This window comes from Xenia sp. Carnegie-2017, unplaced genomic scaffold, assembly GCF_021976095.1.
Source record: "Xenia sp. Carnegie-2017 unplaced genomic scaffold, XeniaSp_v1 HiC_scaffold_23, whole genome shotgun sequence".
NCBI lineage: Eukaryota > Metazoa > Cnidaria > Anthozoa > Malacalcyonacea > Xeniidae > Xenia > Xenia sp. Carnegie-2017.
Genome location: NW_025813486.1, coordinates 6,528,680 through 6,556,629, shown reverse-complemented (window position 1 = coordinate 6,556,629; position 27,950 = coordinate 6,528,680). Strand labels below are relative to the sequence as shown.

The 27,950-nt window shown below is 33.5% G+C and overlaps 2 protein-coding genes and 2 long non-coding RNA genes across 9 annotated transcripts in view; 2 read left to right on the top strand and 2 right to left on the bottom strand.

Moving 5' to 3' along the window:
- The window catches only part of LOC124449691, a 112,604-nt gene extending 106,553 nt beyond the window's left edge, over positions 1-6,051 (bottom strand). The window contains exons 1-6 of one of the 3 annotated variants that reach the window (XR_006949482.1): positions 5,768-6,051; positions 5,517-5,611; positions 3,275-3,323; positions 3,125-3,166; positions 1,838-2,136; positions 455-1,656 (exon numbers count right to left, since the gene is read on the bottom strand). Coding sequence is in view for 1 of the 3 variants with exons in the window: in XM_047000657.1 (XP_046856613.1) it covers positions 2,929-3,003; positions 3,125-3,166; positions 3,275-3,323; positions 5,517-5,611; positions 5,768-5,837 (331 nt within the window). In the remaining 2 variants the exon portion in view is untranslated. Of the gene's footprint in view, positions 1-454; positions 1,657-1,837; positions 2,137-2,928; positions 3,004-3,124; positions 3,167-3,274; positions 3,324-5,516; positions 5,612-5,767 lie in introns of those variants that run through there. The other 2 variants (XM_047000657.1, XR_006949488.1) reach the window with 2 other exon arrangements.
- Positions 1-27,463, top strand: part of LOC124449669 (serine/threonine-protein kinase/endoribonuclease IRE1-like) — a 100,239-nt gene extending 72,776 nt beyond the window's left edge. The window contains exons 4-8 of one of the 4 annotated variants that reach the window (XM_047000622.1): positions 8,542-8,617; positions 15,691-15,762; positions 22,263-22,334; positions 25,935-26,632; positions 26,728-27,463. In XM_047000622.1, coding sequence (XP_046856578.1) covers positions 8,542-8,617; positions 15,691-15,762; positions 22,263-22,334; positions 25,935-26,632; positions 26,728-27,360 — 1,551 coding nt within the window. In that variant the 3' untranslated portion in view covers positions 27,361-27,463. Of the gene's footprint in view, positions 1-8,541; positions 8,618-8,806; positions 9,096-9,386; positions 9,429-10,757; positions 10,792-15,690; positions 15,763-22,262; positions 22,335-25,934; positions 26,633-26,727 lie in introns of those variants that run through there. The other 3 variants (XR_006949479.1, XR_006949478.1, XR_006949477.1) reach the window with 3 other exon arrangements.
- On the top strand, positions 1,360-7,556 carry LOC124449733. Its single transcript, XR_006949552.1, has 3 exons — positions 1,360-1,452; positions 6,466-6,588; positions 7,353-7,556. It is a non-coding gene; the product is annotated as an uncharacterized LOC124449733 (long non-coding RNA).
- On the bottom strand, positions 6,389-6,848 carry LOC124449759. The gene is made up of 2 exons (XR_006949578.1): positions 6,784-6,848; positions 6,389-6,598 (listed from the first exon to the last, which is right to left on the bottom strand). It is a non-coding gene; the product is annotated as an uncharacterized LOC124449759 (long non-coding RNA).
- Positions 27,464-27,950: the final 487 nt, after the last annotated feature.

The window sequence follows — 27,950 nt, the reverse complement described above, 5'->3', positions numbered from 1 at the left end:
GAAAACAGATTTTAACTTTGTTAATGATGCCTGGAATCAAGATCCGTGATGATAATCGAGAAAAAATCCCAGCGAAGTATATATGTACTTACTGTCATCACCTTCTCATCAATCCAATGCAGACCTCGTGTGGACATTTGTTTTGTAAATCTTGTATGGACATTATTCTTGGGTAACGTTATTTTTTATGTAACAAATCATTTATAAAAAGTTATAGTAGTTTTCATACATGCTCTTTCAATAGACGCCCTGATAATGCATCCCAATATCGTATCACATATCCCAAAGTATTTATGCGTATCATCTTGTTCAATTAAGTCGGTGCCTAGCTGGTAGGGCGTCAAAATTCTTTATTAGATCTCTTGATACGACTTCGGTTAAAAACTGTTGCGTAGGAGACTAGGGAGAGCTCATCATAGTCCATCATATTTTTATAATCCTAAATAGCAGCTGCTTTCCTAGGAACGTAATTTATTAGAACATGCATGTACAAATATTGACCCCCCCTCTATTAATGAGTTAATGAGCAAAGAAAAATTAGCATAGCACGACTAAATAAGCATGTTGGCTTAACAACTATAGTTAAAATTACTCTTTGAGTTCAAAAAAATATATATCGATTTACGTATATTGTCGTGTCTTGTGACATAGAAAATCCTTTTGCAACTTGGATTATCAAAGCTACGTGCAAACGTTCTGAATATGTTGACTCAACATGCGCTAAACATTGTTTTTTGTTTGATGAGTGATGCTAAACGATGTGTGCAAACGCTCTCAACATGTTGAGTCTTGAAATGATATCGCGTAGGATCATGAAATAAAATACTCCACCATGCCTAGCAACAGCGTATATACAGGTACATTAACGGTTCAGTGACCAGGTAAATTACAACAATATAAGCTGCACAGGTAGTGTTCATGCTTTCGCTCAACATGTTGAGTGTGCTGTCTTAAAAACCAGAAGTTTCATTGCGCTATAAACAAAGTTGAGGTGCGGTTTGGTGACCATGGAACAAAGCAAATGTTGAGTGCTGTTGAGTGGAAATTTTGAGCAAGTTCAAACTTCACTCAATAACGCTTAACATCGCTTAATAGCTACTACTCAGCTCTCCTAAACACGGTGTTGAACATGTTGAGCTCGTTGTTTGAGTCTACATGTTGAGAGCCTTTGCACTTAGCGTTAGTGCGTCGGTGAATTCTACTTCAAAAAAGTTTGCCAACAGTTCTTGTAAGAAATTTACGTTACTGTTTCATTTAACGTCTAGTGCTAACTTGCATTTGAGTGAAGTGACTCTGTCTTTTGCTACATTTAATCTTGTTTCATGAAAAATCAGTTTCCATGGATCCATCTAGGTTTTCCCGGATGCTTTCACGAAGCGTGAGTTAAAAAGGATTCAATTACACTGTCCATCTGAAGAGTGTAAATGGTTTGGTACACACGAAGAATTGGAGGTGAGTTGGGCACTGAAATTTATTAAAAAAGTGTGGCATTTTCACTTATAAAGGGATACACCGAATCTAAGGGATTAGGTACAACATCTTCCAAAATTTCGTGCTCGTCTACACCTTTCTTAGCGCTTAACAGAGCACGCAATATTGACTACGTTTCTTCTTGCTTATTAATTAATGTTTCCAGTTTAACTGATCTTTGGAAGCCTACAAGATAGATAAGAAAATAATAGAATAACTTACGTATAACCTACGTAATATCTTAAAAATATAAAACCTTGCAACATGCTAACAAGAAAATTCAAACAAAACTCGCATCAAATTGCTAATTGAATACACATACATAATAACAACGCTTTTCAAAAAAAATATACTGTAGAAAAGGTACCATTAATGTTTGGTTAAGAAAGTCTTCCTGCAGGTGTTATGTTCATAAAACTTGTCAAAGGCGTTTCGTGCGATGAAAGGTCATGCGCATCTGCAAAGCAATCACGTGTTGCAGTTAGTTGTGAAGAAAAAAAAAACATTTCAAACGACACGAAATGAACGTAAATGAAAACGTAACAACAAGACATACAATAATGAATTGTAAGAAAAGCTTGCCTAAGACACCACTATTTCGTTGAGAATATCTTTCTCTTGTTGTGCCAGTTGTAGGAGTTCCTTGTGAAGATACGTTGCTTGTATCTACAGAGAAGACATGTACTGGTTTTAACATATATCTTTATTGCACGTACGAACGTCATTTAAATTAAGGCACTACAAGTTTTATCTACAGAGAAGACATGTACTGGGTTTAACATATATCTTTATTGAACGTACGAACGTCATTTAAATTAAGGCACTACAAGTTTCATCTACAGAGAAGACACGTACTGGTTTTAACATATATCTTTATTGAACGTACGAACGTCATTTAAATTAAGGCACTACAAGTTTCATCTACAGAGAAGACACGTACTGGGTTTAACATATATCTTTATTGAACGCACGAACGTCATTTAAATTAAGGCACTACAAGTTTCATCTACAGAGAAGACATGTACCTGGGGTTAACATATATCTTTATTGAACGCACGAACGTCATTTAAATTAAGGCACTACAAGTTTCAAAAATCAGAAACAGAAAGGTGACTAAAATAAAAATCTCGAGAAAGTTTCATTTGGTAGTTTGATAGCAAACGCTGAGAATTAGATCTGAAAGAATGTATTTTGATTAAATCGTGATGAACACAACTGCAATTTTAACTATAACTAACATTTTTTCAACTAATTACAACATTTTAAAGGAGCAACGCCTACAGCACCTTTAGAACATTCATAAGCCCTATAATGCAACGATGGACGTAGAAAAACAGTAAATGTACAATACGAATGATAAAGTTAATTAAAAAGAATCAATCAAAATAATTTCAACATTTTAGTCGACATATTATATGAAAGTTGCTGATTAGTCAGTTCTGATGACAGAAAACTTAACACTACGCTGAGATGGTGTCCTACTAGTAGATGGGGAAGTTATTGCATGATCCTTTGTGTTTAGGATTTCTGGTGCTAGTTCATCGTCATATAAATCTAGATCAACATTATATTAAGATGAAAAGAGAAATTTTATACATGCATGTTCCTGTCAAAAAATTGTCCACTTGTACAAGGATTAAAATAGCGCTTATACCTTTTTCTGCAAGGGAGATCAGCTCGCTGTACACCGGCAAATCTAAGAAACAAAATCACTCATTAGATTTAAATGCAACGTAGCAATATCGAAAAACTGCACTCCTTTGAATAAAACAATGGCCTATTGCATTGCAACTACAGCACTTACTTCTAGAATTTGTTGATAAGATTTCATTGACGGCCGAAAGAAATTTTGCCTGTAAACAAAAGAAACTGTCTGAATTCTGTAGCTTTCCACCTGTCAACCTCTATTAAACTCCTAGGTTTTTGCACAAATGTAGAGGGGATAAATGGTTTAAGCTCCACCAATTTTTCTACATGAGCGACAGACATTTTAGCAGCGCGATTTCCCCTCATCCAAACCATAATCAATTTACGCATAACACCCAGACACAGTTGATGCATGTAGTGAATTGGAAATTGTTTTACCATATCAACAGGCAAGTGACAGAAATGGCTAACAAAGCGATGATGTTCTTCTTGTATCTGCTTTCTTAAAGAAATATTAGTGTGCAATTCTATATTATTATTTTGAGAGTAAGTCACTTGACCAAGCCACTTCCCTTTTTGTCTACACTTGTCACAACCAAAATAACCAGTACAAAGTTTTGTACTTTTAACAAGTGCTCTTGCAGGAGCATCACAAACCATGCCCCTTACTGTAACAGTCAGAACCTTTTGCCCATCTTGGACTCCCCTCTCTAGAATACCCTTCAAATCTTCTATAAACTCATCCTAAAACTCCAAGTTTTTTGGCTTGGAGTCACCACATGTTAGGACAATAGGAAACACTACAACAAGTTTGATATTCAAAATGGCAAACAACACTGGCCATACCTTTTTTGCAGAACTTTTAAACAAAGGAAACTCATCAGAGATTTCAAAATGATTAATGTTCTTAAGGTTCTCAGGAGCATCCTGTTTCACAAGGATGCTTGTGAAAGTGCTTTAACAATTGTTCACCAAAGAAAAGTACACGTAATCCATGCCAGATTTTTTCTGAATGGGAATACAACTTAATGTATGCAACAAAGTGCGAACACAACTAGACAAATTTGGATGACCATTATCCTTAAGAAGAGCAAGCAAGCCATCAACAGCATTTTGCTTAATTGAGTACTCATTCACCAAATCAACTAACCCATCTTGAAAAGAAATATTTAAACTATCATGTTCAAAATCCGAGAAACATAAAAATGCATCTCCCCAATGTCTGCATTCACATGCACAAAGAATCAGCTTTTCCATGGCAAAAAGAAACATCTAAAATATCAACTTCACTAGAAACAGCACGGTTATTTTCCCCAATATGACAATCATTAAGACCAACTTTCAAAGAGAAAGAACTTTGTTTAGGACTGATAATGGTTCGAGCTGATTTTTGTAAAGGTTATGAATGTTCATGGTCATTGTCAAAAACATTATTGAACAGATTACTACAGCCATCATTATTAGGCATTGCATCACTGCATCTTAAAGCTCTATTAGCAGCAATCCAGTTTTTTCTGTATTGCACCTGGTCACGTTTCATTATGATATGAACTATACTAAACAATAAAATGGAACTGTCACTCTATTTATTTTTGATTGATTTAAACATATCCTAATGTTACAACCCATTCCACCTAAGTGCTGGTGATCACAACATTTAGCAAAATGTTTTAATAAAAAAATGATCATTCTCATTCACAGGTCATAGGAACATATATGTCTCCTCAACCATTTGTAACTTATTCTCCTCTTTACATGCATGTATCATACCTAATTTATACATAACCCAAAAATTTTAAGTATAACATTATAGTTTATTTGCTAACAACAGCAAATGGAAAATGTTCTAAGCAACTAAATAAAAATAATTTAACTGACATTGCAAGCTTACTAAAGAAATAGGCGAAGTTAATAAACCAATCTAAGAGATAAAAAAGTGGGTTGTAAACTACATATTGTCTTGAATGCAATAATTGGACAAACGATACTTACTAGTATTATAAAGCAACCATGCATTGTTATGAATAAACATTCAATTACCTCTTTGTAAAATTATTTCACTGTTTAAAAACTGCTGTGATTTGCAATAGAAACTACAACTATTTTAAGGTTTAAGGCTACGTGATTCTTAATCAAAAACATTTTGTAAATCACATAATCACATAACACCATGTTAAAAAATATTAATCATCACCGCTTATCAGTCAGTCAGTTAATATAATTCCAGATATGCTAAAACGTGATATTTACGTAAGATTTCAGATATAAAACAGAATTTTGACAATGAAATTCATACGATTATACATCAGGAATTCAATGATCTCAAAAAGTTGTAATCATTAAATTTGATAAGTAATTTTTGAACTATAAACATCAGTCGCGTGAATGATTTGACATACCCTAGATCCGCCCCTGCATGTTATGACAATAACAACCATACGTACTGATGAATACCATATCCAAATGCTGTAGCAAGGTGTAGTGATAATATTATCTTTATAAAATAAAAATAGAAATTAAAACTAAGAATAAACTAAGCTTAGTAAATTTGTTTGTTCCTACACCAATATACCCAGACTCATAAAGTCACGGCAAAAGTAACATACGACAATCTCCAGATTATAAAGAATGATAAAATAAAGGTACTTACCACAGTTTTTAAGCAATGAAACATATTCTAGATCATAACTGCCTCTAAACTTGGAAAGTGAGCTGCGCATTATCTTGTCTTGACAACTATTAGGCAAATTCGATTCTTGCACGAGCGATTTTCAAATAAACACGAACGCCGATATTTTACAGGTATCGAAATAATTTTGATGTCACATTGATTTAAATAACTTTATTTATCCATGACAGACATTTGAGATAAGTAAAACGTCGCCAAATCTCTTAAATATTCGAAAATCCTTGTTTGTAAACGTTATCCGCCAAACATTTCTACTGTAATTTGTGTCTGTAGTGGGTAACCGGAAGTGCATTTTGCATATATAAATAGGCTTCACATTTAAAAAGAAAAGCTCAAAATAATTCGCCATTTCGCTGCCAAGCAAGAAACCCGATGTAGTGTTCTTCGCAGAAACATAGCTTACATGATACTTGTAATCTTGAGATATCTGAGTATAACATTGTTTTTAAAAACAGAGCTTTTGGACCACATGGAGGTGGTGTATATGTTTTCATGTATAAGACCAACTCTTAATTATGGAGCTAAGGTTTTTTTTAACAAACTCCCAAAATACCAAGGAAACGGTAATAAAATTCAAGCATATTAATAAAAACAATAAAAATCATAAGGCCGTATCTTTGCTTTTACATGACAATTAACTTTTAATGTTTTAAATTCAGTTGCCCAAAATATTTTGCCACGTATGAACTCAACGGACGAAGCCATTTGACGCTTAACTTATCAGAACGTTAAGAGATCTGAAAGATCGAATATTTGAAGCTTCAACCGTCGACCAGTGAAAGGTTTGTAACACTAAAGATAAAGAATTATTGTGTGTGTAAACGATGTACAAATGAGATCTTAAATAAAAGTTGTTCGTCAAATATAATTAATACAATTTTGATAAATATTAGTCTCAACCTGGTACTATAAAATATACATCATAGATACCCGTAGCAACTTGAAAACAAAGTTACAAATACAAACAATTTGCTTACCAAAAAATCACTGTCATCTAAAGGAAGACGTGTTTATCATGACGTGCTTGCTTGCTAAGTAATTGAAATTGTTTGCTAGCATGCAATTATATTTATCTTTGGGTCCGGACGGTATATTTATAAAATATGTTTTATTTCATTATACTTGTGATAGTATGAAATGACATTTATGAATCAAGAAGAAAATTTGGTTTGAAATTGCAAATGGACTCATGCATGTCATCATTGAAAATTTTAAATATTTAGTCGTTTTGTGACGTTGCAATTATCTTTCGTCGAGCTGTTGACGATAAGGTGATACATGCAAATTCATAGAATTAAATAAAAAAAACTGAAAATCTTTGATTTCTGATTTGTAAAAACAGAGCTTTTGGACCACATGGAGGTGGTGTATATGTTTTCATGTATAAGACCAACTCTTAATTACGGAGCTAAGGTTTTTTTTAACAAACTCCCAAAATACCAAGGAAACGGTAATAAAATTCAAGCATGTTAATAAAAACAATAAAAATCATAAGGCCGTATCTTTGCTTTTACATGACAATTAACTTTTAATGTTTTAAATTCAGTTGCCCAAAATATTTTGCCACGTATGAACTCAACGGACGAAGCCATTTGACGCTTAACTTATCAGAACGTTAAGAGATCTGAAAGATCGAATGTTTGAAGCTTCAACTGTCGACCAGTAAAAGGTTTGTAACACTAAAGATAAAGAATTATTGTGTGTGTAAACGATGTACAAATGAGATCTTAAATAAAAGTTGTTCGTCAAATATAATTAATACAATTTTAATAAATATTAGTCTCAACCTGGTACTATAAAATATACATCATAGATACCCGTAGTAACTTGAAAACAAAGTTACAAATACAAACAATTTGCTTACCAAAAAATCACTGTCATCTAAACGAAGGCGTGTTTATCATGATGAGCTTGCTTGCTAAGTAATTGAAATTGCTTGCTAGCATGCAATTATATTTATCTTTGGGTCCGGACGGTATATTTATAAAATATGTTTTATTTCATTATACTTGTGATAGTATGAAATGACATTTATGAATCAGGAAGAAAATTTAGTTTGAAATTGCAAATGAACTCATGCATGTAATCATTGAATAGTTTAGATATTTAAGTCGTTTTAGAAGTAAAAATATTGATCTGGAAGTGTGTTATCTTTGCAATAAACTAGTTTGTATGTCCACATTTTAAATGCGGCTAAAAAAATTGCTAACCTTTTTAACGTTACAATTGTCTTTCGTCAAGTTTTGGTTGCGAAGATTCATGTATGCAAATTCATCGCATTATATTTACAATAAATTTAAAAACAGGTGTGAGTATTGCAACTTATTAATTCTTTTTAACACTCCCACTTTATGGTCATACTTCCAAAATATCTTAAAAACGGTATATATTAGTAAAATTTATACTTATTTCTTTTGATCAATTTGTTCCAAATTATAATCAAAATAATGAACAAAAACAGTAAAAATCATAAAACCATATCTTTGCTTTACATAGCAATCTATTCTTAAGATGTTTTAAATTCTGTGGCACAAAATAATTTTCCACGTATCAACTCAAAGGAAGAATATATGATGCTTAAGTTGTCAGAACTTTAAATCTTTCTAAAAGTTCAACTGTTCATTGCTACACGCCTTTAACCAGTAGAAGGTTTGTAAGACAAAAAAAAAGAATTTTCTTCTTGATTACGACGAATAAATTTGACCTAAGGAAGCTTGTAAATTCTGTAATTGTAGATAAATCAAACGAAGTTACAATTCCAAACAAGAACAATATGCTTACCAAAAACAAATCACTGCCATCTTAAACAAGGTAAGATTTTTTCTAAAGAATATTTAATTTTTATTACTCACCACGAAGTACATTTTCTTTAAAATCGCAAATCGACACATACATGTCATCAATGAATAATTAGATTTTAAGTCGTTTTAGAAGTAGAAATATTAATCAACAAGTGTGTTTATCTTTGTCATAAACTATAGTATCGCTTGTTCAATTTAGTAAGTCCACATTTTAAATGGAGCTAAAGAATTTTGCTTATCGTTGTGACGTTGCTATTTTCTTTCGTCGATGCTAAGTTGTTGACGCTAAGGTTGATATATGCAAATTCATCGCATTAAATAACACAAGTTACGCAATATGGAAATTACGACTAAGCTATAGAGTTTCACGAAAAAGTTATGGAAATTCAAGAACAATCGTCAGGTCCAAATCATGTTGACGATGCTCAGTCTTTGAACAATTATGGTAATTTGTTTTATGAAAGTGGAAATTACGAAAAAGCTATAGAGTTTTACGAAAAGCTCTAGAAATTCAAAACAATCGTTAGGTCCAAATCATGTTGATGTTGCTGAATCTTTAAACAATCTTGGTTTGGTGTTTGAAAAAACTGGAAACTACGACAAAGCTAGAGAGGTTCACGAAAAAGCTCTAGAAATTCGAAAACAATCGTTAGGTCCAAATCATGTAGAGGTTGCTCAGTCTTTAAACAATCTTGGTTTGGTGTTTTATAAAATTGAAAACTACGACAAAGCTAAAGAGGTTCACGGAAAAGCTCTAAAAATTCGAAAACAATCGTTAGGTCCAAATCATGTTGATGTCGCTCAGTCTTTAAACAATCTTGGTATGGTGTATTATAAAACTGGAAAGTACGACAAAGCTACAAAGTTTTACGAAAAATCTCTAGAAATTCAAAAAAAATCGTTAGGTCCAAATCATGTTGATGTTGCTGATTCTTTAAACAATCTTGGTTTGTCGTTAGAAAAAACTGGAAACTACGAAAAAGCTATAGAGGTTCACGAAAAAGCTCTTGAAATTCGAAAACAATCGTTAGGTACAAATCATGTTGATGTTGCTGTTTCTTTAAACAATGTTGGTTGGGTGTCTAATAAAATTGGAAACTATGACAAAGCTAATGAGGTTCACAGAAAAGCTCTAGAAATTCGAAAACAATCTTTAGGTCCAAATCATGTCGCTGTTGCTCAGTCTTTAAACAATCTTGGTTTGGTGTTTTATAATATTGGAAACTACGACAAAGCTAAAAAGGTTCACGGAAATGCTCTAGAAATTCGAAAACAATCGTTAGGTCCAAATCATGTTGATGTCGCTCAGTCTTTAAACAATCTTGGTAATGTGTATCATAAAACTGGAAAGTACGATAAAGCTATAGAGGTTCTCGAAAAAGCTCTAGAAATTGGAAAACAATCGTTAGGTCCAACTCATGTCGCTGTTGCTCAGTCTTTAAACACTCTTGGTTTGGTGTTTGAAAAAACTGGAAACTACGAAAAGCTATAGAGGTTCACGAAAAGCTCTGAAATTCGAAAACAATCGTTAGGTCCAAATCATGTTGATGTTGCTGTTTCTTTAAACAATCTTGGTTTGGTGTTTTATAAATTGGAAACTACGACAAAGCTAAAGAGGTTCACGAAAAGCTCTAGAAATTCGAAAACAATCGTTAGGTCCAAATCATGTTGATGTTGCTACATCTTTAAACAATCTTGGTATGGTGTATTATGATACTGGAAACTACGACAAAGCTAAAGAGGTTCACGAAAAGCTCTAGAAATTCGAGAACAATCGTTAGGTCCAAATCATGTTGATGTCGCTGAGTCTTTAAACAATCTTGGTAATGTTTTGAAAAACTGGAAACTACGACAAAGCTATAGAATTTTACGAAAAGCTCTAGAAATTCAAAACAATCGTTAGGTCCAAATCATGTTGATGTTGCTACATCTTTAAACAATCTTGGTATGGTGTATTATGATGGAAACTACGACAAAGCTATAGAGTTTTACGAAAAGCTCTAGAAATTCGAAAACAATCGTTAGGTCCAAATCATGTTGATGTTGCTACATCTTTAAACAATCTTGGTATGGTGTATTATGAAACTGGAAACTACGACAAAGCTATAGAGTTTTACGAAAAGCTCTAGAAATTCGAAAACAATCGTTAGGTCCAAATCATGTTGATGTCGCTGCGTCTTTAAACAATCTTGGTATGGTGTATTATGATACTGGAAAGTACGACAAAGCTATAGAGTTTCACGAAAAAGCTCTAGAAATTCGAAAACAATCGTTAGGTCCAAATCATGTTGATGTTGCTGATTCTTTAAACAATCTTGGTTTGGTGTTTTATAAAACTGGAAACTACGACAAAGCTATAGAGTTCACGAAAAAGCTCTGAAATTCAAAAACAATCGTTAGGTACAAATCATGTTGATGTTGCTGAATCTTTAAACAATCTTGGTTTGGTGTTTTATAAAACTGAAAAGTACGACAAAGCTAAAAAGGTTCACGGAAATGCTCTAGAAATTCGAAAACAATCGTTAGGTCCAAATCATGTTGATGTCGCTCAGTCTTTAAACAATCTTGGTAATGTGTATCATAAAACTGGAAAGTACGATAAAGCTATAGAGGTTCTCGAAAAAGCTCTAGAAATTGGAAAACAATCGTTAGGTCCAACTCATGTCGCTGTTGCTCAGTCTTTAAACACTCTTGGTTTGGTGTTTGAAAAAACTGGAAACTACGAAAAAGCTGTAGAGGTTCACGAAAAAGCTCTTGAAATTCGAAAACAATCGTTAGGTTCAAATCATGTTGATGTTGCTGTTTCTTTAAACAATATTGGTTTGGTGTTTTATACAATTGGAAACTACGACAAAGCTAAAGAGGTTCACAGAAAAGCTCTAGAAATTCGTAAACAATCGTTAGGTCCAAATCATATTCACGTTGCTACATCTTTAAACAATCTTGGTATGGTGTATTATGATACTGGAAAGTACAACAAAGCTAAAGAGGTTCACGGAAAAGCTCTAGAAATTCGAAAACAATCGTTAGGTCCAAATCATGTTGATGTCGCTGAGTCTTTAAACAATCTTGGTAATCTTCTTGAAAAAACTGGAAACTACGACAAAGCCATAGAATTTTACGAAAAAGCTCTAGAAATTCAAATACAATCTTTTGGTCCAAATCATGTTGACGTTGCTACATCTTTAAACAATTTTGGTATGGTGTATTATGATACTGGAAACTACGACAAAGCTATAGAGTTTTACGAAAAAGCTCTAGAAATTCGTAAACAATCGTTAGGTCCAAATCATATTGACGTTGCTACATCTTTAAACAATCTTGGTATGGTGTATTATGATACTGGAAAGTACGACAAAGCTATAGAGTTTTATGAAAAAGCTCTAGAAATTCGTAAACAATTGTTAGGTCCAAATCATGTTGATGTCGCTGCGTCTTTAAACAATCTTGGTATGGTGTATTATGATACTAAAAATACGACAAAGCTATAGAGTTTCACGAAAAAGCTTTAGAAATTCGAAAACAATCGTTAGGTCCAAATCATGTTGATGTTGCTGATTCTTTAAACAATCTTGGTTTGGTGTTTTATAAAACTGAAAAGTACGAAAAAGCTATAGAGTTCTACGAAAAAGCTCTGGAAATTCAAAAACAATCGTTAGGTACAAATCATGTTGATGTTGCTGAATCTTTAAACAATCTTGGTTTGGTGTTTTATAAAACTGAAAAGTACGACAAAGCTATAGAGGTTCACGAAAAGCTCTTAAATTCGAAAACAATCGTTAGGTCCAAATCATGTTGAGTCGCTGCGTCTTTACACAATCTTGGTTTGGTCTTTAAAAAAACTGGAAAGTACGACGAAGCTAAAGTGGTTCACAAAAAAGCTCTAGAAATTCGAAAACAATCTTTAGGTCCAAATCATGTTGATGTCGCTGCATCTTTAAACAATCTTGGTTTCCTTTATGAAAAAACAGGAAAACAAGACAAAGCTATAAAGTTTTTTGAAAAATCTCTAGAAGTTCGAAAACTGAATGTGCCAGGTAAGGACCATACTTATGTCACTGCGTCTTTGAGTAAGCTTCGTACGATGTACGAAGAAACTGAAAATATGAGTCTTAAAAAGTCAGAGTAAATTTCCTGTTCCAAGTCATGCTCATGTTTCTCTGTCATCAAAATATTTTGGTAAGTTTATAGATATTATATAAAACATAATGTTGGTGTCTCATTTGCGTTAATGATATTTTGTAAAAGTGCAACTCCGGCCAAATTTCAACCCATCTTTTTTCGCCAAATGAAAAATATAGATTCTTAGAAACATTTTGGTGTATGTTTGAGCATCTTTGGTTTGGTATAAGCTATTTAATTTTAACGCTAAACTTCGCCGCCAGATGTGAATTTTTACAAATGGATCGTAACGTCATAAGATGTTCCCACCTCGATGTTCCCATTATATTACTGAAACAAATGCCAGCATGAAGCATCACTTTTGTTAAATTTTGTGTCGAAAAACGCGTTTTATTCCGCGAAATTTGGCAAAAGTATCAAAAAGATAACTATAAATACAAATATTGCTCAATAAATCTTTGGAGAACGCAGTTTTGTCATAAATTTCATCGACGATATTTGTTAACGCTGACAGCCATATTGAATGTAAATAGTAATCAAATGTATTCTGCCGTTCTTGTACTAAATGTTGGACACTTTGAATATTAAAATAAGCTTGAAAACGTGTAACTTTTGACGATGAAGCTTTCTGCATTGATGTCTCGACCACAGGTGTTGTTCTAGCTCGTAATTGTCACGGAGTTCCTGAGAATATTGTAACTATTAACCATAGTCTAAATACAGACATGACTGAACTGGAGAATCAGCTCTTTAGGGAAAATATACTGGCACAAAGTCATGCATCTATCAAATCAATAGGTACATTAATGGCTTAGGCAATATAATATTAACGTCAAATTCAATTCTTGTTTTTTGTGTCTAACTCCAACTATTTGAGATCCGTAGCTTATTGATGACTCTTAATAAGTTTCAGTCGGCTAAGAATACATACATATTTCATAGTATAATACAAAAAAGTTGTCCATAATGAATTTAAAGTCCTAGATTTAAGTGGTTGATTGACATACAAATTGTTTTATGTGAGAACTGGGTTATTCATTTTGGTTGTAGACAAACAAAAGAGCCAAAGCAATAATTGAAACGCAGTTGGGATTCATATTTACATTAATCAACAAAAATAATAATTCAAAAATCTACATATAAACTAAAAACATATACATAAAACCAGCTCTAAAGAACAGTGAGATGGAAACAAAACATTTTCATCAAACAAACATTGCTCAAGATTTATAACAGCTATAAGCTTATTGTTAGTTGTAAGATTCAAATAAAACATTGCACCGATTTAGAGATAATAATATTCCATATACCTGGTGTCTGTTTCAAGTGACTCATAGCATTAAAGCATACATTTAAATATCGTCTTACAATATATACGTATCAAAATTTAAACACACTTTGAGTCTTTGACTTTTTATTTTACCAAACCCAGCTCTGTGAAAATTATGTATTCAATTACAGTCATTATGTTTCCTGAAGGATGTTTCCCTAACTTTATTAAGGTGTTGCTCTGAGATAGGAGTAAACAAGCCACATTTTGCGATAAAATATCTATGTTTGACTTATCTCTAATAATTACCTTAACTCCGTAAGGACAAGCAGCCTTCTCAACAAATTGAGTTATTCGGCAAAGATTCCATATACATTAAAGGAAAGAATCGTCGACGAGAAATGAATTCGAAGTTCGAAGTAGCTATTAATTAGGCAACCACTCATTTGCTCTGTTTAGAAACAAAATTCGTCTATTTTCTACGCTTTTGGGTGCTTGCGTATTGTTTAGGAAACTTTTGAACATAAATATATACTGTGTATAACGACAATGTATGATTAAAATATTTCCAGAGTTTTCTTTTAAGTCCATCAGTAATAAAACAACAACGCTAAAAAATGTGTTAATGTCTGTGTCTGTTTACAATTTTCGTTCTTTGACAGGTTGCATAAAATTGCATAAAACTGTAATAGTTTCCTTGTCCTCAAAACAGACAGTCAACAACAACGGACTTTAACAACTTTTCTTGTAATTACTAAGATACTCGACAGAGACTGGCGACAACAGTTCGTTAACACTTATCAATGTCTGAATTCATTATAACGCTTTTAATAACCGAGTGTGAGGTCTTTACGTAGAAATATCGGACTGAAGTTATTTGTACTGACCGAGACCCTTAGGGCAAGGTTTGTGCTAAAAACAGAGTCCAAGATTTCTCAATAAAGACCGAGCAGGCGAGGTTAATAAAAAATCAATTAGCTATATGGTATTATTTGACCTGAAATGAAATTTTCTTTCCTTTTTTTATCCATTCTGTTTAGCAAAGACTGGCTTTCACTCCTCTAGTTTTTGCAAGGAGAAAATATATAGTTTGAAATTGTGTCGCCTAGATAATAAAACCCACTTTTCGAGTGTTCTTTTTTGACTTACATTCATACCATGGTTTTTTGTTTTGTTCTTATTTTCGTTTTATAAAATATTTGCTGTTTGCTTCATGAAGTTTTGTTAAACACAAGACAATTGACACCGTATATAATAAACATTATTTAATCTAGATAAATAATGTTTACTATATACAAAGTGTCTATTGTCTTGTATTCCAAAATACTCTTTGGCAGTCATAATTCATAAAGTTTGTTTATCTACATATATTTGTAAAATTACGTCTGGTGAAAGCTGGTTCATTACTTGAAAATATATACTGACCAATCAATCTTTCCAATTGTAAGGTCATTTTATTCCTTGAAAAGGTCAGTCATGTAAAACAGTGCGTAATATATGTATATGAGATTTTGCAGCTAATGGGCAAAACGAAATGAAGTATATAGTTTTAAAAAGCTACTATCCAAAATTTTTCAATTTATTGGTGTTATTTCTTTTCGAGCTCTAGCTGTAAATTCATTTCTTTATTTGTCGTCAAAATAGAAATACACAGCTTGTGTGGATAATGCTTTTTAAAATATTATTCGTAGAAATCACAAGTGGTGATGATGCTGATGCTAAAGATGTCGGAAATTCTCCTGGTGTTGAAAATACAAAACAAGGTATGCCTTTCAATTCTATTTTATTTTATATATATTGCATAAACTAAGAATATTTGTTTTGTATTCTATCACAATTCAAGTCATTTGATTGGTATTTATGTGTTTTTCTTAAGATTTATATTTTTTATATGTATATTTTTATATTTATATTTTTATGTTTGCCTTTGCACTTTCGGACTACGTATGTTCAATACTGTATCAATGGGTTGAATTTTCCTTTTTGAACGACAAATAAATTTAAATGTACTTTGTACCAGACGGCAGTGCTCAGCAGAACTTGACAAGTTTTTTTTTATCTCAATAAATACTGCGTAGCAGCAAAGTGGCGCAACTCTTTTTATAAAGTGCTCAAATTGACTGCACTTCATAAGTTCTATTGAAGAAAAAGGATTATGATAAATAGACCAAAACCTTTTAAAACCAATCTTGATATAATGTACACCACACAGATCAGACCCTGCATTTTGGAAGTGCTCAGGTTAGACCATCTGTTTTATAAGTGCTCGTGTTTGATTACATTAATTATTATTTTCTTTATTTGAGTACAGTAGATTAGTCAGAGTGTAACTTTATTTCAAGATGAAAATTATGTTTTTTGTTCCTGGCTTACAGCCAGGGGCGTAACTAGACTTGAAGTTATTGGGGGGGGGGGAAGTTTGCCCTGCAATAGGGCGTTGCCCAAATATAAACCTAAGCCATTTCGGACGTAACAGTAAAACAATGTATATTTGTTCTCATATCAAGAGTCTTAAGTGAGAACTATCTCAACGTACTCTTGAGGTGTTGCTTTTTACCTAAATTTTTTTCTGAGTTTACGGTTTTTTCTGGCTGCCCAAGATTTTAGTACTACCTTCAGATGAATTGTATTTGTTAAATCCTTCTCGATTGAGAGGACAATGAGTTCTTCCAGCCTTTCACCTTTCATTGTTGAGCGCAAATAGTTCTTGACAGTTTTCATTTTGCTGAATGATCTTTCAATATCAGCCACACTTACTGGAGCAGTAAACAGAAGTTTGTAACATTTATAAGCTTTTGGGAAAATTTCTTTATTTTCGAAAGCAGTGTTTCCGGCGTCGTGGACTGTCTTACATTTTTCTTCTTTCTCATTTACAAAGTTAACAAAAATCCCAAGATCTGCATACAGTGACATACAATCTACGCTAATTGCTGGAAGAAAAAGTTCGGTGACCTTTTCAACTTGTTCAAAATTTGGTTTAGTCAGTGAAGGCTGAAGGATAACAGCTAAAGGTTTTATTTTTTGTAAACAACTTTTTATGTTTTCTCAATATTCTCTGATGTGGGAATTGAGGACCTCAATTATGCATTTTCGATAGTTAGTTTTAGTGACATAATTGCCAAAGTCTCAGGGCTGTCATCCAAAGTCTGCTTGATCTTTTATTACTCTTTCTAGCAAACTCTTTCTCGGGATTGGACCCTAGAGACTTCGCTTACTCAACACTTGCATCTATTTGAACATTCAATTTGGATTCAGTGTTCCGTATTCTTTCCAGTGATCTAACAGCTTCATCAATCAGTTGAAGACCATCAAAGATATTGAGCTTTGGCTTCTGCATCTGTACTGTCAGTATCTTGGTCTTTCTCATGATAAACCTCATAAACATAACTGCAAAAACAAACTCAAATTTCACCATTTTCTTACAGAGCGAGGCTGCTTTGGTTCTGGTTAATAAGTTGTCAATTTTTGCTATGTCCACAAACGCATTTCGTATGGCTTCAAAAGATCTCCATACCGCTTCAATTGATTCACTTCTATACACCCATCTCGTTATTGAGAGATTGCGCAATTTAAGAGCATTTTCAATTTTTTCCATATGTTTTTGTAACATAGAATCTCGTTTACAACTTCTGCTGAAAAAAACATACAGATCTTTGAGCAAGCTATACATCTCAACAAATGTAGAGGCCTTTGAGCAATGCTCATTGAAAGTGTTTCATCTAAAAACATAAAATTGCGAAATTATTCAACGCAGAGGCTAGTCTTAAAATATTTAAAAGATATAGTTAATGCCTAAGTAATTTAAACGGAAATGTTTAATACTGTGCATTTGACACATACCTATGGGATTGAGATGGGATGTATGGAATGTTGCGTCCAACCACTTCCTGCAAATGTTGTTGAACTCCATTAAAAGTCTCAGACATTGAAGCTGTGTAGTCGTAAGACTGATACACTAACTCTTCGTGACAAATAGGTAATTATGATTTAAGGGAATCAAGAATCTCTTTTGCTTGGCCTTCACCTGTTTTATTCCTTGTTTCTTTCATCTCCAGTGCTCTCTCGTTTGGCACGTTGTTTTCGTCAACGTAGCGCACTGCCACTAAGAGGTCCGTGTTTGAAGTGTCAGGAGACGTGTCGGCCATGACTGAGTATATTTCAGATGAAACGATATCTTTTACGATGCTATTCCTTACATCTTCAGTCAAATGGCTAATAAACTCATTTTGTGAAATAGGTGATAGGTATTTTACTGAATAAGGTTTCATGCTTTTGTTAGACAGCCATGACTGAAGTCTAGGGTTATGCCTGGCAACAAGATTTGTTATTTGGATAAAGTTTCCCTCGTGCTTTTTATCAAGCCCTCTGAAAGCTAACTGTTGTCGTGCCAATGTTCTTGCGATGTCTAAAAGGATCTTTATGGCTTCTTGGTTTCGCAAATTGTTTTCTTCTTCTTATATTCTTACTTCTCTTAACTTCTTTTCCAACATTACATCGACGTTTTCATATTGCAGGCAAAATGTGCCAAATCACTCTAAGCAATTTTGAGAAATGCTGTTGCATCTTTCCTTTTTTATCTTTACCCCCGCTTCTCATCCTTTCCCATGATCGAACTCCTGTAACCCAGGCATCTGACGCTTTCTTTCTTCCTGGTCCACTTGGAAAAAGAGCACAAACAAAACAGGATACATAGTCCACCTTTATACTGTACTCTAAATAGGGATATTCTTTATACCAAATTGATGAAAACATACGTTGTTTGTGTTGCGCAATGTTACTGTTCTCAGGGTTATGATTGAGCTTTGGTTGGTATGGGCCATTCTCAATTATTTTTTTCTTCTAAAGATCAGTCAAAAGTTTTGGACGGTCGGCGGGATCAAGCAGCAGCCCAAGATCATTTTCTTCTTCCAAAACACCAATTTGAGATTTCTCAGTGCAAATACAGTGTAGCTTGGAGAATATCCTCTTAATTGCTTTGTAAACGTATGGCCATGTTACTAATCTTCTTTACGTATTCAAGGACATGCATTACAATTTCTTGAGTAAAGACTATTTCTGAGGACAACGTTTCAGTGACAGTTTTTTTGCAGTGGTTAACATTTTCAGGCAATATGTTTAATGCAGCTACGCAAGTTTCCCATGACAGGTGAGATTTTTCTCCCTCTTCTTGTTCGTTAACAGATTCTTCCTCATCAACCTAAAAAATACCAAAATATAATTACTTTAGAAATAACATTTTAAAAAGTTAATTTAATTATTTCAACGTCATACTCAGGTATTACAAACCACATCCATATTTTCCTCTTCCTCTGAATCAACTTCATTTATCTTGTTATCTATTTCAAATATTTCCTGGCATACATTGTGTTCTTCTAATGCCACTTCAAGGTTTTCCTGCAAGGTAGCATTTTTAACAAACAATATTTAACGTTAGAAAACGATACATTGCCTGAAGATTGCTTTGGCATGAAACCCAGACTATCCGAGTAGCAACATTTTAAGAAATGTAATTTATTAAAAAAAATACATTTCTTAAAATTACGTCCTGTGTCCCAAGTGCAGGAGTCACCATTTTACAATGGTGATAGCCGGGAGGGCACATTGTTATACACTTTGTATATATATATATATATAAAATAGACAATAGCTGTAATTTTTTCGGAGTTTCATGCAGTAGGGCGAAACTCAGGCAATTGACAGATTATTTATTATTCACTGTATATACAATTCGTTACGAGATGTTAAATTAACGACGGTATTCCGAAAATTGACCTCCGTCCCAATGTCTTCGGAACACGAAGAAATAATCACAATAACAACTTTGGTTTCTTAAACAATTTTTATTCTTATTCCTCAAAGTATATCGCTTCTCCCGCTTGTCTCGCCTCCCTCACTTCCGATCTCTACTCTCTCTACTTCCACCCACGTTTTCTATAATGTTCTTTATCGTCCCCGGCGTACCCGAATGTACAATTGAACGCAACACAACTTTAACATAATTTGCAACAACGGCATGCACTAAAAAGTTCAGAGCGTTTATTTAAAATTTCCTTTTTATTTCCTATTAGGATTAGTAGTCTTTTTTCAAAACAAACATGGCAGGTTTTCGGTTTGTGTTCGGAGGTGGAAGTTGTTTGATGAATTCCCTCTTGATGCTGTAGTTTTGTTTGTTTTCTTGCTGTATCCACGTGTTTTTATAAATCATATATAAACAAGTGTATATACACAAAGTGTATATACAATGTGCCCTCCCTGCTAACACCAAAGTGCAATGGTGTTTCCTGCACTTGGGACACTGAATGTACGGTTAGGGTTTGGGTATATATGTGCAAATGTGCTATTACAGTTTTACAAATCATCAGAGTTTTTGAATGAATGTAACCTTTTGTGATATATCAGTATCATTACAAAATTTTTGTTTTACACTTTTAACTTCTCCTTCATGCATTTCATCAATGCTATCACATGTAACAGGGGCAGTTGGAAGGATCTAAAATAAATAAGAATACGTTGAAACTTTATGGTATGAGTGGCCTTCACAATGACAGAGATAATTGCTGCTGCAACAGAGCAGAATAACAAAGTTTTGTGCAACACGAATTATTAGTTATTTCACATAAATTGAGCGGCACTTATACAGAACTAACCAGCAATTTTCTAAGAGAGCTATAAGGCATGCTAAAGATTTTCATTTTATTTACTATGTACGTAAGTAAGTGACATTTTACTAACCTTAGAAAAACTAAGCGTTGTTTGTGATGCTTCTACAACATCTTGGGATTTTGCCATACCATTGTGTTTATTTCAACTGTGCTTCAAAAAATTATCAGCATTCATTTCTGCACTACAATCTTTACATTTAACCATTCGTCTATAAAATCGTTTGCGTTGAGGTTTAGTTTTTTTTTGCGCGAGGCTCCTGAACGTTACCATCTTTAATTCTAGTTGTACCTCCCTCTTAAGAGAAATTTCATTTAAATTAGAAATGAGTAAACATGAAAATATTGACAGCATGCAATAAACTCCCAACTCTCTTTCGGTAATTGTGGGGCTACAATCTTCGGTGAATGAAACTAACCTTCCATTGAAATATAGTCTTTCTCGCCAAATATACAAAACCGCATAGAATTTGATGAATTTATTAGATTGGAGCTCGCTTCACGGCTTTCGACAATGCAAAAATTAGCATTAGCATGTTTTTTACATTTGCAATAATTGTATCCATCGGAATCGGCATCTGTGTTTATAATTACTTCATCTTCCACATCTAATAGACACATTGCACTGTAGAATTAAGCCAAAATTGTCAAAAATGAAGGTTTGTTATTTCCACTTAGTAATCATTTAGTTGTTTTCGATGGTATGGCAATTTTTCTACTCCCTAAAACATGACGGCAATATGCCCTGCAAAACACTGTTTTTAGCAATTAAGGTGTGTCACACACCCCCTCCCCACACCCCTCCCAAAAAGTTACGCCCCTGCTTACAGCATCGAAAGTTTTGAAACAATTAAAAAACTTCACCAAGTCCAAGTTCTAATAAAGATTTTTTTCAAATGTAGTCTTCAATCAACGTTTTACATTAACAAATGTATTAAAACGCTAGAACTATAACTTTTAGTGTTGTGGGGAAGGTGTGTTTAAAAATGCTGCTGCTGAAATATAGCTTACAAAACTCAATGGCTGTTTCAGGTTTCTCAGATATTGTAGCACGGACCACTGCATAGAGGGCCGAAACTATAAATTTTGGTGGGGTGGGGGAGGGTCTTTAATAATATTGCTGCTGAAATATCGCTTACAGAACTCAATGGCTGTATCACGTTTCCTCAGATATTTAATCTAAATAAATCATGTTTACTATATACAAAGTGTCTATTGTCTTTTGTTTTACCAAAATACTCTTTAACAGTCGTAATTCATGAAGTTTGTTTATCTGCATTTATTTGTAAAATTACGCCTAATGAAAGCTGGCTCATTACGTGAAAATATATACTGCCCTCTCAATATTTCCAATTGTAAGGTCATTTTATTACTTGAAAATGTCAGTCATGTAAAACAATGCGTAATATATGTATATGAGATTTTGGAGCTAATGGGTAAAACGAAACGAAATATATAGTTTTAAAAAGCTACTATCCAAAACTTTCCAATTTATTTGTGTTATTTCTTTTCGAGCGCTAGCTGTTAATTCAACTTTTTTACTTGTTGTCAAAATAGAAATGCACAGCTTGTGTGGATAACGCTTTTTAAAATATTGTTCGTAGAAATCACAAGTGGTAATGATGCTAATGCTAAAGATGTCGGAAATTCTCATGGTGTTGAAAATACAAAACAAGGTACGCCTTTCAATTCTAATTTATTTTATATATATTGCATAACCTAAGCATATTTGTTTTGTATTGTATCACAATTCAAGTCATTTGATTGGTATTTATGTGTTTTTATGAAGATTTATATTATTTAATAATATGCGTGATGTACGTATACAGTGTTGCACTTTCGAACCCCAAACGTTCGTTTATTACGTATGTTCAATACTGTATTAATGACTTAAATTTTCCTTTTGCGAACGACAAATAATTTTAGTGTACTTTATACCAGACGGCAGTGCTCAGCACAATTTGATAAGTCTTTGTTTATCTCAATAAATACTGTATAGCAGCAAAGTGGGGCAACTCTTTTTATAAAGTGCTCAAATTGACTACATTTTATAAGTTCCAGAAAAGAAAAAGGATTGAAATAAATAGACTAAAACATTTTAAAACAAATATTGAAATAATGTACACCATACATATTAGACCCTGCATTTTTGAAGTGTTCAGGTTAGACCATCTGCTTTAAAAGTGCTCGTGTTTGATTACGTTAATTACTGTTTTCTTTGTTAGAGTTCAGGAGATTAGTCGGAGTATAACTTTTTTCGAGATACAAATTAATTTTTTTTGCTTCAGGCTTACAGCATCAAAAGTACTGAAACAATTAAAAAAACATCACCATATCCAAGTTCTAATAAAAATTTACTTCAAATACAGTCTTCAATCAACCTTTACATTAACAAATGTTATGAGATGTGTGAGTTTTCTTCATCACATGCCTAAGCAACACTGAATGGTAACATTTGCAGCTGGTTTAATCTGTTTTAACCATTTTGTCACCTTAACAAATTTTACTCGAAGCACATTATCAGTGAGTTGACATCAAGATGAGACTTGAGGTTATAATGACATCATGCAATCAATTTTTTCAAAGTAACCTTTAATAGTATTCTGATTATTTAATCATAAAAAATTCTCAACAAACTATCCTTTTGATATACTGTGATACTTCGCGTTTGCACCACTATGCATACACTACCCAGCTAATGACATTAAAAATCATTCAAAGAACGGCCACCATCAAATCGACTTGCTCAATAACCTTCATATAATATATTAATTCTAACACTGTTTCAATATGCACATGACTTGGACGACATTTGAACTCGCACCTTCGGGATACTAGTCCGCCGCTCTACCTGTTGAGCTACTAAGCCCACAGGGATTGGAGACGAGTCAAATCTCTTAAAACTGTAAACTCTAAACAATAAACTTCAATGAATAAGAATTCCTGTTCATTGTAAGTAAAATACGTCAAAATTATATAGAAAATGAACCAATTTGACGATATGAATTCTCAAAGTTCCACAATAAAAAGAAGGCGATTTATAATTTTAAAGTACAAACTGTAAACATTGCATACATCGTCACAGCTCTATCATATATTCTTATATAGCGTTGACTGTTTTTGCTAGAAAAATTTCAGGTATTCTTTTAGCAATTTTATGATACAAATATCTTTTTCAATTTTGTTATAAATGGCAGTGGTTCTGTTAGTTATATAGTTGCTAGCTTCTGTAGTCAATCATAATCGACTTTAGAAAATGTGAATACTGAATAATGTGGATGAAACGATCGTTAAAACGTTATGTGCTTTGTGTGTTTCTAACAACGATTCTCTCCATACAAAATTGATGAAAAATAATGAAACTGGTAACAAAGTATGTTTTTTAAAGCTTCATGCACAATAAAGTGAAATTTTGCATCATATTCAACGTTATATCAGATTGAATGTTTAAATTAGCTACGCCGTCACATAGCTAAACCAATTCTTTTTATGTGACACCAAGATCATTAACTAGAAGCAACTTACATCATTACCTTTTGACTGTTATTTCTAAGAGACTTAAAAAGATAGTTATGTGACTAAACTGCCCTAAGAACACATCAATACTCGAAAATTTCTGAAGTCAAAACAGTCATTCCGTATGAAAATATATGATAGAGCTGTGAACAGTATAGGCAATGTACAGTAGGTTAATATCGTGTACAACTTGCTGCTGTATATTTAATTAGATTATTGGCTGCTGTTAGCCATTTTATCATTCTTATTGGTCAAAAAAAGCAATTGACTGGCTGCCACTATGGTAATCACATGCGTAATAAGATATGCGTTGAACGAAAAAAATTAATGGAGTGGCTCTACTGTATATCCACTACACTGTGGCTGTGACTATGTACGCAATGTTCACCGTTTCTAGGTACCACGTGACATGCAAAATATTACTCGTGTTTCTAAGCAGAACTTCCTTGTAATTTGCAGCAAGATTGTCTTAACTATTGTTGACAGTGCTCCATAGAAATAAGGAATGAATATTAGTCACAGAACGCATGTATGTATGTATAAAAAGACACAAGAAGAGCATGTTTGAAAAATAAGAGGTAGACATAGAGTTGAGTATGACCCTGTTTACATGAGACCGGAACGAAGTCAAACCACGGCACAAGCTTGTGTTGTTCATAATATTATTTATAGTAAACGTTTACCTGGGATCAATACGAAAATAACTCAGAGCAGTCTGAAGTCGTACCGCCTGCTGAACTGATCCGACTAAGTTCATAACGGTATGAATTGAAACCGGCATCAATGTAAACGCCAATTAATGTTCAGACCGATCTGAAATGGCATCAAAAAAGCAAATTTCAAAAGCAAAATGGCAAGCAAGAGTAAAATTAGCCTGCAAAGGAGGCATTACGCGAATGAGGATTTTTCGTGATTTCGTGCCGGTCCCTTGTAAACATGCAACAAAGTCTGATTTTCATTTCGGTTTGACTTCGATCTGGTTTGTGTAAACAGGGCCTACGTGGATAGGGAGAAGGTAATTATCAGTTATGTACGTTTCCATGCAACGGAGAAGATGAATCATGCTCTAGAATGTAGAGAAATGAGTAATGAGGTTACACGAAGTAGAAGTTCAGATTGATGTAGGGTGTATGTGGATGGGCTGGAGGAAAAGTCTTTGTGTTAAATGACAAAATAATTTTAAGTAATATAAAAAGAAAGGTTTACAAGACAGTACAAATCCAACATTGTATGGTTTTGAGATAGTGGCAATGGGAATAAGACAGATGGCAGAGCATGGAGGTTGATCAAGTAAAAACTCTTTAATCTGTCATTTCATTAAAAGTTTAGTAGCAAAGATTAGAGACTTTATCTAAAAGTCAAAAGAGTGAAAAAATCTTTTGTTGAAACAAAGCCGTTTTGTTATATCTTCCACTATAAAATATAAACTTAAGCATAAGAAATAGCTACATGCTTCAAAAACTTTAATTTTTCTACACTAAAAGTCATTTTGCAAGCATTGCGTTGTTTAAACAAAAGTGCTATATTAAATTAAAAACAGCATTTTTCTGTGTCGCTTGCCTTTAATCTTAACAGATATATGTTTACATGATTGATTAATTTTTGACAACTTTAATGATTGTTGCTAAGAATTTACAAAAATTTAAAGTCGTTATCCAAATTTTAAGTGTATTTGAGTAAATTTGAGCTACCTATTCTTAAGAATTTGATTAGTTTTGTAGCACTCACCTCTAAATGTTGTACTTTTATGTCATTTGAAGAATGGCAGTTGCAAGAGTGGGAATATCTTGGTCATTCAGTTCAGCATAGAAGTCTGTTGTCAGAATTGTGTTATCCCAGAACAGACATTAAACATGTGGGCAATGTACGTGTAATTTTCTCAGACGAGTTTTGCATTGGCAAAGGAAATAATGAAACCCGTGTTTATCTTGGACTGACAAAGGATGGTTACGGTAAAGCAGTGAAACGAATACGTCGAGATAACTGCCTCAAGGATGCACTGCAAGAAAAGAAAATTTTAAATGATTTCAACGCAAAAAAGTCGAGATATGTTGTAAATTATTCCAACATAGAAGACAAAATCGGATCAGAATATGTGTATTTGATATTAGACTTATGTGAAGAATCGCTGGAAAATTTTGTGAATTCTTCTTCTCAACCTGATCTTCTAAAAGCTCTTCCTGAAATTCTAAAGCAAATTTTAAAAGGATTGGTGGATCTTCATAGCAGTGTACCATCTATACTTCATCGGGATTTAAAGCCATCCAATGTTCTCCGAGACTCACAAAGCGAATTTCTCATAGCTGACTTTGGTATCAGTCGAATATTAAAGAATGGTTCTAAGACATATAAAAGCAAGGGTAACATGGGAACTGAGGATTGGATTGCTCCTGAATCATACTGGGAAGATAAGGAGCCAGTCGATCAAGGACGATACAAAAAAGAGTCTGATATATATGTAAGTGTAGGAATGTCAACATTTACAAATCACGCATAAATTCGATTGTTTTAAGTTATTGTTTTTGCTATTGGCCGCGTTTTTCATTATTGTAGAATGCAGGAATGGTGGCTTATTATGTTGCAACAAAAGGGAAACATCCTTTTGGTGGTAAACGGCTTAGACTGGACAACATGTTGAAGGGAAACCCTGTTGGCTTGGACGAAATCAAGGATGAGACACTGAAAGACCTTCTATCGTGGATGTTAAATCTAAAACCAGAAGATCGACCATCTGCCATTCAAGCGTTAAAACATCCATTTCTAATGTCGGATGACGATAAGTTTGACTTTTTATGTAAAGTTGGAAACCAACAGCCAATAAAGATAAGCGAGACCGAGTCAAGTGTAGTCAAACAATTAAATAGCAAGTATTCAAATTGGAAAAGTTTCATGGACACTGATGTATATGATTATTTAAGAACAGACGAGGTAAATGGAAAAATATATAAGTATGGTCCTTCATTGACACAATGCCTGAGACTAATTCGAAATATAGGCCAACATTGGTATGATCGACCACGGCCAAGACCACAACTATTTTATGAGATTGGCGATCACAAGGCATTTTTTCTCAAGACATTTCCCAATCTCCCTGCTTGGGTGCATGCTGCTGTGAGGTCAAATGAAGAATTTAGAAACTATGAAGAACTCGAGAACTTTTTTAATGAAAGCAAACCACATCAATAAACAGTTTCAAACAGCAACATGGATCAACTAGTTCACGCAAATCTGCTTTCTATATTTTAATGAATTTGCAGATCATATTAAATTAGCACATTATTTCATGTTATATACCAGTACCTGTGGCATAGCACTGGGATGGCTTTTCTTATGTGTTTGGGTGGGTTGGGTGGGTGCTGACCCTTTATAGCTTTTTGCTATAAGGAGACAAGAGAAGTACAAATTTCTTACAAATGCTTATTTACTAACCTGGTTTGTATGTAATGGAGCATACTTTCTCATATCTCAATAACTGGTATGAAAGTGACAGAGTCAATACTACAAAAAGGACCCACAGAAATTTGATCCAAACTAGATCACCAACCCCATCCCCCATCCCTTTGAAATGTGTCCAAAAGTGTAAATTTCAGGTTTTATATTGCAGGACTATGTTATTTGGGCTTTATCTTGTTCAGTCATTCAAATCTGCAAACTACCCAAAAAAATCAAAATTTTTACCTAGCTCTTTACTGAATGAAATACATGACCTCCACAACTGAGTGTTTTTAAGATAAATTGATCTTCTGCCTGTACTTTCTTTCCATTGTACAAATGTC